This window comes from Echiichthys vipera, assembly GCF_963691815.1.
Source record: "Echiichthys vipera genome assembly, chromosome: 7".
Lineage (NCBI taxonomy): Eukaryota > Metazoa > Chordata > Actinopteri > Perciformes > Trachinidae > Echiichthys > Echiichthys vipera.
This window is the reverse complement of record NC_139832.1, coordinates 33,336,918-33,349,533: the sequence shown is the minus strand read 5'-3', so window position 1 is coordinate 33,349,533 and position 12,616 is coordinate 33,336,918. Positions and strand designations below refer to the sequence as shown.

The window sequence follows — 12,616 nt, the reverse complement described above, 5'->3', positions numbered from 1 at the left end:
AATTTTCACTTGTAACACCCCTAGTTCTGATGCTACTGTTCTGTTTGTTTACCAGTTGGCTGAGTATTTTTTAGAGAAAGGTTGTTCACACACTTGAAAATAAGTGATAAAAATGAAAATGACACACTTCCATTGATTTTGACAAACTCTCTCACTGTTCAATAGCAAATAGCACCTTTCATATGTGAAGTTATCTCTTATTATTAATCTTGTACTTCTTTGTTTTCACTTTTTGTATGGTAACTTAATTTAATTAAGTTGTTCAATAGTTTTTTAGGTTTATTTTTTATGTTTTTGATTTGTATTTTTGGAGCTTACACACATATCTTTTAAAATGTTATATTTGCTTTCTGTTGGTGTGTTCTGTTGTTGAGAGACATAAGAAATTGTTTGCACCAGTTACTATTAAATAACCTTTATGTATCCTGCAACAAGGAAAGATCAATTTTGCAATCAATTTAAGGTTAAACAGAATACTGTGATATCATCTTTATTGCTGCTCTTTGAATATGTGTGCATGTTAAAGTTATTAACAAAGATTTGGACTGCACATATACAGCTTTAATTAAAAGAGTTGGTTTCTACTAATCACAACGTTCGATCCCCTCATGTCTACATGTCGAAGTGTCACCACCATTGTGTTTATCCCGTTTGTGGTGTGATTTACACAGACATGCGTGTTGTTCCTGGCACACACATCTGTAGCAGCCAGGTGTGTTTGTGCTTTAAATTACCTCACAAATACAACAGCACATAGTTGTGGTTCTCTTCTTAAAGCAGCCTCAGGGCTGGCAGGGCGTGTGGGAGTGTATGAAATGGCATGGTGGGACTCATCCTCATCCTCCTCCTGCTTCTCGCGGTGCAGACCGTGATATGACGACACAGCCCCACTGAGGAGGAACAATGAAGAACTCAGCTCAAATGTTTTGCTAATTCTCAACAATGTCAAAGCTTGAGTTTAGCGTTTTCCTGTCCACTCACCTGCATCACTAGTTGACTCCTGGTTGTTTTGGAATAAACCCGTGATTTTTGACCATTTTGATGCACTCTACTCCAGCATCTGCTTCTTCTTCATTCTGGCCTTTTCAGCCCCTCCTTTCTCTTTTCTCTTCTTGCCCTCCATCAGGTGTAACTGAGCAAATTAAACACACAATACCGATTCCTTTTCCACTGTAAGAAAAATTCACTACTCCAACCGTGCCCCTTTCTCTCTGTCTGACAACCGCTCATTCATCCCCATTCTATTATTGGATAAACGCGGAGCGATCATTGGAGCGATACGCAGTTCCCATTTCCCATGAGGCTTTGCTCCGACCATTCTACATTAATTTATGAACAAAAAAACAAATTCAATCGTTGGCCATTTTATATTTGTGGTCATGAAAGTTACGTAACGTCTGAATAAAAATAATTAGATCAAGATAGGAGGCTCAAAAATCAGTAGGCTGGATTAATGAGAGTGAGTGTGACACTGTAGCAACCATGAGTGAGATGCAGAGACACATCAAGTGTTATATATAGTGGTTGGACTCTCCATAGACAGTTTATATAGATCTTGGAGCTTTTCACAGGAACGAGCTTGATTGTGTGAGTTTCAACTCAATGGGCTGGTCATGATCATCACACGGCTGTGCAGGGCAGTCTGCCGCTGGTCCACTTGAGCTTCGTGGCTGCTTTCTGATGGCCACTTTGCCCCTGATTACGATATAGTGTGTTTTCTGGTAATTCAATAAATAAATAGTCTATATGAAATGATAACATGGTTACAGACACGTTCACTGCTCATGTATGTGGAATCATGGGATATAAAACCAACACTGCAGTTTTCAAATGATATCCCCTCAGGTATTTCAGATTACATTTTTTTGAGAAGTCTGAATAAGTATGTGCTTGTTATTGTCAATTTAGATGACATAATTGTTTATCATGATATCTTGATATATGATTTCATCATGATTCAATTGCAAGACTAAAATAAATCATATTTCGTTTTGGCTCAGCCCTATCTAAGCTGACATTTCTGTGTCCGTGTGAAGTTATCCTCCCAGGTCCTGTATGAGGGAAGTACTGGAACAGACTAACAAAGTCTCTTACTACAGCTTCCTAATGAGCCTGGCTAAACACGAGACCATCAACCAAACTATTGGTGAGTTAAACACACTACTTTAAAACTGCTACTACTATGACGAGCCCTTTGAGTCTTTATTCCATATCCTTGATATTAGACTTTAGTTTCTTCCACTAGTTGGCTCTTTGTCAATACAGGTTGGACACTTGTTTGTACAAGTTGGACATTATGTCGTACTAGTTAAACAAATATCAGTATCAGTTATCACTTTTTCTCAGCAACTAGTGAAAAATGTGTCCACCTAGTTTCAGCAGAATCCTTACTAGTGAAGCTGGGCAGCCTACTAGTAGCAGCAAAGTCCAAACTAGTCAGCTGTTTGACCCACTAGTGGTCCTGTGAACCGAACTAGTTACACTAAAAGTCCTACTAGTTAACCAGTGAGCTGCAACAGCTCTCACATGTAACTTGTAAACATAGTTTCAACTTACTAGTGAGCTACAGTTCTCTGCACTAGTTAACTAGTGAAGGCAAAAATGTTTACTAGTGACATGCTGAAGCCTCTTTTGACCTTACTAGTTAAAGCTGTATTCCTTAAGATTTTCATCTATTTAACTGCCTTTTCAATTCATATCTATCACAGAGTGAGTTAAAACCATGATGATTGATCATGTGACCCACTAATGGAAGCACTTGTTGCCTTTTTGCCAAATATTCACCTCTGAGTGTCTGTGGAGACATTCCCTCACATTTAGCTGCTGACAGTGGTTGGTCTGTCGGCCCAGATCGTCAACGGTTATGCTGCGTTCACTTGTAATCAGAAGTTGGGAACCTCAACTAGCTAACATCCAAGCTCAACTTAGTTGGGGTGGGGAAGTGACCTCCAACCAGACTGCCCATAGAGTAAAGGGAAGGAGGGAAAAGAAGATCGACAATCTACTACGTAGACGCCGACAGCGATGGAAGAACTGGAAGAAGGCAACACTGGCAGAGAAAGTGGGTCCGACAGCCTTTTGGTAGGCAACCAGGCAAAGACTGTCCAGGCTTTGCAGAGCTCAACGTAACCATAACGTCCATAACATGGACTACGTTTTCCTACTTAAATGACCTACAGATGTGCTCTGCCCTCCGAGAGCTCACCAACGGGTGGCAACAGTTAGAAGTAGGAATCAATTAACGCTCTATAGGAGGGTGATGTGGCAGCTGAAAATTAGTGAGATCCCCTCATCCAATGCAAGTAAGATGGATGGAAAAGCCAACTTATTCATCCCAAAGTGGTTGGGGCTGCTACTACTGCTACCGCTAATACTACTACTTATGCTACTACTACTGCTACTACTGCTACTGCTACTGCTACTACTGATACTGCTACTGCTACTACTACTAATACTACTGCTGCTCCTACTGCTACTGCTACTACTGTTACTGCTACTATTGCTACTGCTACTCCTACTAATTCTACTAATTCTGCTGCTACTACTGCTACCGCTACTGCTGCTACTACAACTGCTACTACTACTAATGCTACCGCTGCTACTATTAATGCTACTACTAATGCTACCGCTGCTACTATTAATGCTACTACTAATGCTACTACTGCTCCTACTACTAATTCTACTACTGCTCCTACTACTAATGCTATTACAACTGCTACTACTAATGCTACTACTGCTACTACTACTACTACTACTAATGCTACTACTGCTACTACTACTACTGCTGCTGCTGCTGCTGCTGCTACTACTACTACTACTACTACTACTACTAATGCTATTACTGCTGCTGCTACTACTACCGCTGCTACTACGACTGCTACTACTACTACTACTACTGCTACTACTACTACTACTACTGCTACTACTGCTACTACTACTACTACTAATGCTACTACTGATTCATACTTCCTGCTTTGCTACAGTGCGGACGCTTTTCTGCTTGCTCTCGCCTTTGCTTGCTTATTTTTTGCTACTATCTGCTACTATTTGCTTCTCCTCAACAAGAAGCAAAGAGCAACAGCTCCTGGATACTTACAGAACCCGCGGGATTATATTTCTTTTAGATAACAGAGGCATTTTTCAATATTTTTACGACTTCCTCAACGCTAGGCAGGGAGGCCTACCATTCAAGATAAGCCTGAGCCTGTGCTACAGTGCTAAAGGTAATCAGCAGAAGATGCCTCCCTTCTCTACGGAAGATTACCACAAACTACTACAGAAGATTTTACTACTGGAAACAAAAATTAATCGGTTAGAAGTATATATAGAAGTGAATGGATATTGTGACAACAATACCACCCTAGCACTGACTGAAAACAGTGGACAGGGGCATGCTAGAACCCAGCTAACTAGCAATGATGAAACTACGAGGAAACGGGAGGTCCCTGTACAGGGTAATAAATCTACCAGCGATAATCCTCCCTGGAACACACTTGGTGCAAAGCCAAAGAGAAGACCACCTCCCTGCGACAAGGGAGAGCGGATAACTGGGAGGACCCAGCGCCCCGATATCTCTGATCTGACCGGTTGGCCTGCGCTACCATCTCCATCCAGGCACAGTGCTTCATCAACTCCCCTGCCATGTAGGACACAGCAGCAGACAGCTGAGAAGAGGAAAAGTACCAAAAAACCTCCCCAGCAAGCAAGTGTTCAACTAAAGAACAGGTTTGCCCCACTGTTGCCGGACAATGGATCCCCCCCTGATTGCCTGAATAACTCACCATCACCACGCAGAAGGGTAAGACCTGCTAACTTTAAACCACAGAGAAAGCTAACAAGTGGGCCTGAAAATCTGATTGAGGGTGACTTTTCTGTAAAAGACATGAAAAGCAATAATAACACCAAAGTACTCTGCTTTCCGAAGGATACGGTGTCTGACTTGGACAAAAGAATCCTGGAAATTGTGGCTGCACACCCAAATGTGAAAAATATCATTTTGCACATTGGTTTTAATGACATTAAAAACAAAAATCAAGGGAGCTGAGAGATCACTTCAATAAACTCTTTGAAACAGTCAGCGCTGTGAATGCTGAGGTGTTTATCAGTGGTCCTCTACCCCCGATCGGGGGAGGAGCTGAGAGATTCAGTCGACTTTACTCGCTGAATGAGTGGCTCTCCAGCACTTTTCTTGCTCGTTCAATGAATTTTATTGACAATTTTAGCTCTTTCTGGGACCGCAGGCATCTTTTTAAGGCAGACAGACTTTGTCCAAATAAGCTGGGAGTAAAGCTTTTCATGACCAACATGTCTTACTTCCTGCGTCATCCATCTATCATCACTTCCAAGGACAAGAGACAAGAGGAACCAACAGAAAAGGAAGACACAACACAGCTTATCATGAACGTCGAAGGAGGACCGCCATTGCAAAAGGAGAGCGCTGACCATGAGAGACACCAGAGCAAAGAGGAGAGGTGTCCATCCCCCTCTACCGCCCCCTTAATTTCGAATCCGCATGAAGATCCCTCCCCCACACCCCCCAAGCCTCCATCCAGGTCTTCATCCTTCTCCCTTCCTCAAGTAAGCCTTTCTTCCCCCTTATCCCCCTTGGAGTTCCGGAAGCTACCCCCACCCACTCCCCGCCCTACTTCCTATTTTTACCCCCCTTGACCGACCTCAGCGATCTCCCCCTCAGCGTCATCTCAGTGGCAACCCTTTCTCACCCCCCCCCCCCCCCCCTCCACGAAGGCGTGCTTCACAAACCCTCAGCCCTACTTCGGCCCTCTCACGTCAACCCCCTCTACGCCCTCAACGTCAACCTTCAGTAGTTTTTTCCAGCTCGGACGCTGCTCACTCCTCCTCCCCCTCATGGCCACCCCCGCCCCGCCCTGACAGCAGTCCTGAATATTACTGATACAGAAAAGGGTTCAGCAGTAGACCACATTATCAGCTGGGCCCAAGGCTGCCTACGTCAAAGCTTGGCACCTTATACATTCCTGTTGTGACTACCAAGAGAGTGAACATTGGGAAACGTAGACACCCTGCTAACCTAAACATTCTCATTCCTATTCTCTCCAAATCAAAGTCAACATCGAAGCCTGTCAGTAACAGCATCAGGATGAGTCTGCTCAATGTTAGGTCAATGATTTTATTACCACTTCCAAACTTGATTTTATGTTTTTAACTGAAACATGGCTGGAGCAAAATAACAGTGCAAGCATTCTGATCGAGACAGCACCCCCCAACTATAACTTTATTGATGTATGCAGATCTGGGAAAAGGGTGGGAGGGGTTGCTGCTATATTTAAAAACATATTTCAGGGGAAACAGATGTCCCTTGGTGATTTTACATCATTCGAATACCTGTGCGCTGTGTTGAAATGCTCTCCCAAAATTCTCCTGTTAACTATTTACAGGCCACCTAAATACTCAGCAAATTATTATTTTTTATTAGCATCACCACTGACTTTGACTGCCTAGTTATAACTGGTGACTTTAATTTTCATATTGACGATTTGAATGACAAGGGTGCAAAGGAACTTTTTACTATATTAGATACATTTGAACTGTCTCAACATGTGAAAGAGGCTACTCATTGTAAAGGACACACCCTGGACCTGATTATCACAAAAGGTCTCAATGTTTCTGATGTTCTTGTGGCTGATCTTTCATTGTCTGATCACTTCTGTGTTTTCTTTAATATTTCTTTAATTCCGGAGACAAACAGAATCAAAGAATGTCAAAAAGCGCTACATCAATGAACATGCTAATGTACTCTTCAAAAATGCGATCTCCTCGCATGCCATGCTGATGATCTTGTAAACAACTTTAATTCCAAAATTGTGATTATCATAGATGTCATTGCACCTTTTACAGTTTAAACGATTTCTGGTAAGCAAAAGGCACCCTGGTGAAAAGCTGCTGTTGTAACAGCCCAGACGAGAGAGTGCAGGAAGGCTGAACGAATCTGGCGAAATACAAAACCTCATATTCACCATGACATCTATAAAGAGAGGCTCCAGGCCTACAATTTAGTCTTAAAAAGCGCTAGAGAAACATTCTTCTCCAATATCATAAACAGCAACACTAATAAGGCCAAAACCCTATTTGCAACTGTCAATAGACTGACCAACCCCCCAACACAAATACCAGCCGAACTCCATTCCACACAGAAATGCAATGAGTTTGCATTATTTTATACTGATAAAATTGAAGGCATCAGACGTGCCATCAATATCTCAAACAAAAAAGTTGGATCATCACCCCGTTTAGGCCAAAATAACACATCAATGATGGCAAGCTTTAATGCCATAGACTCTAAAACTCTAGTGGAGACAGTAACAGATCTAAAGCCAACCACCTGCTGTCTTGATGCTTTACCTACCAACTTCTTTAAGAATGTTTTTGACTGCCTATCAACAGACGTATTGCAAATAGTTAATAACTCTATTCAATCTGGCAATTTCCCAAAGGCCTTCAAAACTGCAGTCATTAAACCTCTTCTAAAAAAGCGGAGCCTAGATGCCTCTATTATCAACAACTACAGACCAATTTCAAATCTACCATTCATAAGTAAAATTATTGAGAAAGTTGTACTCCAACAACTAAATCACTTCTTGGCTTCTACTGGCTGCCAAGACAACCTCCAGTCAGGATTTCGACCTTTTCATAGCACCGAGACGGCCCTTATTAAAGTTATAAATGACATCCGTCTTAACACAGACTCTGGCAAAACTTCAGTATTAATGCTATTGGACCTCAGTGCTGAATTTGACACTGTTGACCACTCAATACTTTTGGACAGGTTGGAAAACTGGGTGGGGCTCTCAGGCACAGTCTTAAACTGGTTCAAGTCATATCTACAAGATAGGAACTATTTTGTTTCCATTGGCGACTTTGTATCAGAACAAACCAATGTAACGTGTGGAGTCCCCCTAGGTTCAATCTTGGGGCCGACTTTATTTAACATCTACATGCTCCCACTAGGACAAATCATGCAAAATAATAACATTGACCACCATTGCTATGCCGATGACACCCAAATCTATGTAGCGCTATCACCAAATGACTACCGCCCCATAGATCGTCTGTGCCAGTGCATTGAGCAAGTCAAGTCAAAATTTCCTTCAACTAAATGAGGATAAAACTGAGATAAGTGTTTTTGGTGCTAAGAAAGAAAGGTTTAAAGTCATCCAACACCTTCAATCACTGTCCCTGAAAACCTCAAATAAAGCCAGAAATGTTGGGGTTATTATGGATTCTGATTTACATTTCGACAGTCACATCAAATCAGTAACAAAATCGGCCTACTATCACCTTAAAAATGTAACAAGACTTAGAGGGCTCATGTCAGCTCAAGACTTAGAAAAACTTGTCCATGCCTTTATAACCAGTAGGCTAGACTACTGTAACGGTCTCCTTGCAGGTCTTCCCAAAAAAACTGTCAGGCAGCTACAGCTTGTTCAGAACACTGCTGCTAGAGTTCTAACAAAGACCAAAAAATGTGAGCACATTACACCAATTCTTAAATCATTACACTGGCTTCCTGTACGTCAGAGAATTTATTTCAAAATCATCCTGCTCACATATAAATCACTACATGGTCTAGGGCCGAAGTATATCACTGATATGCTCCCACTACATAAGCCTTCTAGATCACTGAGATCCTCTGAGGCCAATCTGTTAGTGGTTCGCAGAGTAAACTCAAATCAAGGGAAAGCGTCTTTCAGTCATTATGCAACAAACAGCTGGAATAAACTTCCTGAAGATGTGAGACTTTCACCCATACTGACCACTTTTAAAACTAGACTGAAAACTTTTATTTTCACCTTAGCTTTCTGCTAAACCTTTGCACTTTTAACGTCTGCACTGTTTTTATTATTGTCTCTCTTTGTCTTTCTGTAATGCATTTTAATTCATGACATGTTGTGCTGTGAAGCACTTTGAGTCTGCCTTGTGTATGAAAAGTGCTATACAAATAAAGTTGCCTTGCCTTGCCTTACTGCTACTGCTACTACTGCTGCTTCTACTACTACTACTACTAATGCTACTACTGCTGCTGCTACTACTAATGCTACTACTGCTGCTACTACTACAACTACTACTGATACTACTACTACCTCTATTAATGCTACTACTGCTACTACGACCACTGCTACTACCAATGCTACTACTTCTTCTACTACTACTACTGCTGCTGCTGCTACTACTACTACTACTAATGCTACTACTACTACTACTACTACTACTACTACTACTACTACTACTACTACTACTACTACTACTGCTGCTGCTGCTGCTGCTACTACTACTACTACTAATAATGCTACTGCTACTACTACTACTGCTGCTGCTGCTGCTACTACTACTAATTCTACTACTGCTACTACTACTACTGCTGCTATGACTATGCTACAACTGCTACTACTGCTACTACTACTACTGCTGCTACTTCTACTACTGCTGCTACTTCTACTACTGCTACTACTAATGCTAGTACTGCTACTACTACTACTACTAATGCTAGTACTGCTACTACTACTACTACTACTACTGCTACTGCTGCTACTGCAGCGACTGCTGCTACTGCTACTACTGCTGCTACTGCTACTGCTGCTACTGCAGCGACTGCTGCTACTGCTACTACTAATGCTACTACTTATGTTACTGCTACTATTGCTGCTGCTACTACTACTGCTGATACTGCTACTAATGCAGCTAATTCTGCTGCTACTGCTACTACTAAAATTACTACCAGGCCCGCCGTCAAGTTGTCCCCGGGCCCTGGAGGTGGGAGGGGCCCAAGCAGACCGTCGGAAAAGAACAACAACTTTTTTTTTTATCAGCAAAGGTCTCCTTGGGCCCCTATCACCTCCAGGGTGCTTACCATTACTAAAAAAAGAAAAAACATAAGGTCTGTTAGCGACCAATTGTAGCAATGTCTGTGGTACCAATGTCAGAGAGCGGCAGAGAGGAGGAGGGAGCCAGGCTGCAGATGTAGATAGCGCTGCTGTTAAGGCGAGCTGCGCTGGAGGGATAGTAGAAGTGTCAGAGCAGCTGGATAGAGAGAGACAGAGAGGAGAGAGTCAGTCCGCAGATGAGAGTGGAGCAGGAGAGGCGAGCTGCGCTGGAGAGAAGGAGGGGGGAGACAATGCGTCCGGTTCTGAGTCAGACCACAGTGACCTGGGGGCACTATAAAGAAAATCTTGTCCTGGGCACAGGGAAGACACACGGCGGGCCCGGCTACTACTACTAAATCTGAGGTATCTGTATCGGCATCAGTATCTGTATTTGTACAGGACAAATCTTTATTCAAGCCTCCAAAAGCTATTTCATTTTCAATGATTTCGACATACAAAGAAAAATACAAATACATGTAGTTAAAGAATTAAAAAGTTAGATCATGGACTTGAATTGTCCAGGGGTAGTGAGAGACCATCTAGTGTGAGGTAAATATTCATTAATACCTCTTTAAAAAGTAGAATCTTCTCTTTCATCCCGCTTTCTGCAGGAGCATTACCCAGCAAAGCAGAGTTGCTGATTGACCCAGAGATGGACCAGGAACTGGACAAACTGTGAGACACACACACACACGCACGCACACACACACACATCTGTATTAACAAGCACATACAGTATACTGTATGCTGCACAGGATGACAGCCAGCACATTTTAACCTTGACCTCTTTTTCTTTTCTTTTGCTGTTTTCTCATTGTGTTGTTGTCCCTTTCCTTGTTTGGCCTTTACTTCCTGTCTTCTTTGCACTCTTTTTTTCTCTCTTCTCCTAACTCTTTTTCTTCTCTTTATATCTGTGCTGTCCAGAATTGCCCAAATCTCAGTGAGTCCTGGCAGTAACAGCAGTGGCAGTGCGGTGGGGGGGCTGAAGGAGGTGCAGAAGAAGGCGTCCCCCAGGAGGAACATCCACCATAGGAGGAAGATGGAGGTGGAAAGTGATGGTTCCACTGAAGAGACCGACTCCTCTGAAAACTGACCTATACCCTCTCACCAGCCTGTGACTTGTCAACCTCTGGCTGGCTGTATGCTACATGTCAAATATTCTTGGCCATTATTGGCTATGAAGACCCACACACCAGTGGATAAACGCACAACAGTGCAAGAGAACTCTACACCTTGTGAAAGAATATGCCATTGTCTATTTTTGTCCAGTACTGATGTAGCGTCTCTGTGTCACTACTCGGACACACTTCAATGTTATTGGCCCAATCGGACATATCCGGTCTGATGCAGTCTCTGGTCTTTTCACAGTCCTTTTCCACCATTGCAATTTCATTTACACACTTCTAAGAATCTGTGAGTGGATTTTCATATTTGTATATGGGCATTTACACATCTAAAGCCCTATTGGGAAGGGATTAGTTTTACGTGGGGTGAGGTCATTTTTCGTGTCAGTAATTATTTCGGAGAATGTCAGTAAAAATCACGGCAATTTCTTCCTTCTGTAAAATGGTCCGTAAAAAATCCCTCAGATAAAAGCAATCCCATTTGATGGGAGAAAGTAGAAACAATGTTTGGACGACGCTCAGCCTGAGCCGCTCAGGTGGTGATAGCATTAAATTAACTCAAAACCTTACACCATCATTTATACAAAACCATAATTTAAACAGAAATTTAATAAAACTTCCGCCAAAAACTGAAAATACAGAAAAACAGTTAGCGAAGACGAGCTATACTGTTGATGCTATATATAGTTCTCTATGTTCTGTTTGGTCCTCGTGTGCACATGGTCATGTGACGTGACATGCTACTGCTTTGGGCGGCATGGTGTTTTGAATTTGACTGTAATCTTACCAAGTATTATGGTTTATAATACATTGTTCTACCATAAATTGGTGACCCCAACGTTATTATTATTATTGTATATTACGTATAACCGAGTTGAATATCAACAGTAACACTTCAGATAATATCAATGGCAAGTATTTACACGTTTTCCCTTTTGTTGTCAAGTTGGAGAAGCCTCTGAAACAGCATGTATACCTTACCATCATAAAACACTAAGAGTTCAACTAAAGCAAGCAGCTTTGGCTGTTCTTAGTAACTGACTGTAAATACTTGACTTTTCATAAAAAGCTGCTCTTGATGTTAGCAAACCAACTATACTTATTAGTGGTTCATCCCACACTGTGTAAATGTACATTCATATCATTCTAGTATATTAACTACCATAACCTATTAGTCATATTCATATTATTACTATAGATAGATTTGATTACTGTCAATGATAATTCTGTGCTTGCTTGCATCCCTGGGGCTGTCTTTGTGTCTCTGTCTGTCTGTCTCTCTCTCTCGCTCTCTCTCTCCATACATACATACTGTATATAGATATTATTATTGTAGATATTGTGACTTGTTGCTGCTCATGGGGGGGATTGTTGGGTCTCTGTAAGTGTGGTCTTTACCAACTCCATATGTAAAGTGTCTTGAGATAACTTTTGTTATGATATCGAACGGTAAATTAATAAAAATTGAATTGACCAAAACACTGGACTTAAATGCTCTAATTTGAAGAAAGAAAAATTGAAGAAAAGTCAAAAGTAATAAGTCCTACATTGACTGCAATGGTAGATCCATGTCTGTTGTGTTGAACATGTTAAAGG

General features: G+C 41.7%; 1 protein-coding gene across 1 annotated transcript in view; it reads left to right on the top strand.

Moving 5' to 3' along the window:
- cstpp1 (centriolar satellite-associated tubulin polyglutamylase complex regulator 1) overlaps window positions 1–12,377 on the top strand; it is a 30,411-nt gene extending 18,034 nt beyond the window's left edge. Inside the window, exons 7-9 of the mRNA XM_083917144.1 lie at window positions 2,037–2,146; window positions 10,508–10,571; window positions 10,821–12,377. Coding sequence (XP_083773270.1) covers window positions 2,037–2,146; window positions 10,508–10,571; window positions 10,821–10,989 — 343 coding nt within the window. The 3' untranslated portion in view covers window positions 10,990–12,377. The remainder of the gene's footprint in view (window positions 1–2,036; window positions 2,147–10,507; window positions 10,572–10,820) is intronic.
- The last annotated feature ends 239 nt before the right edge of the window (window positions 12,378–12,616 follow it).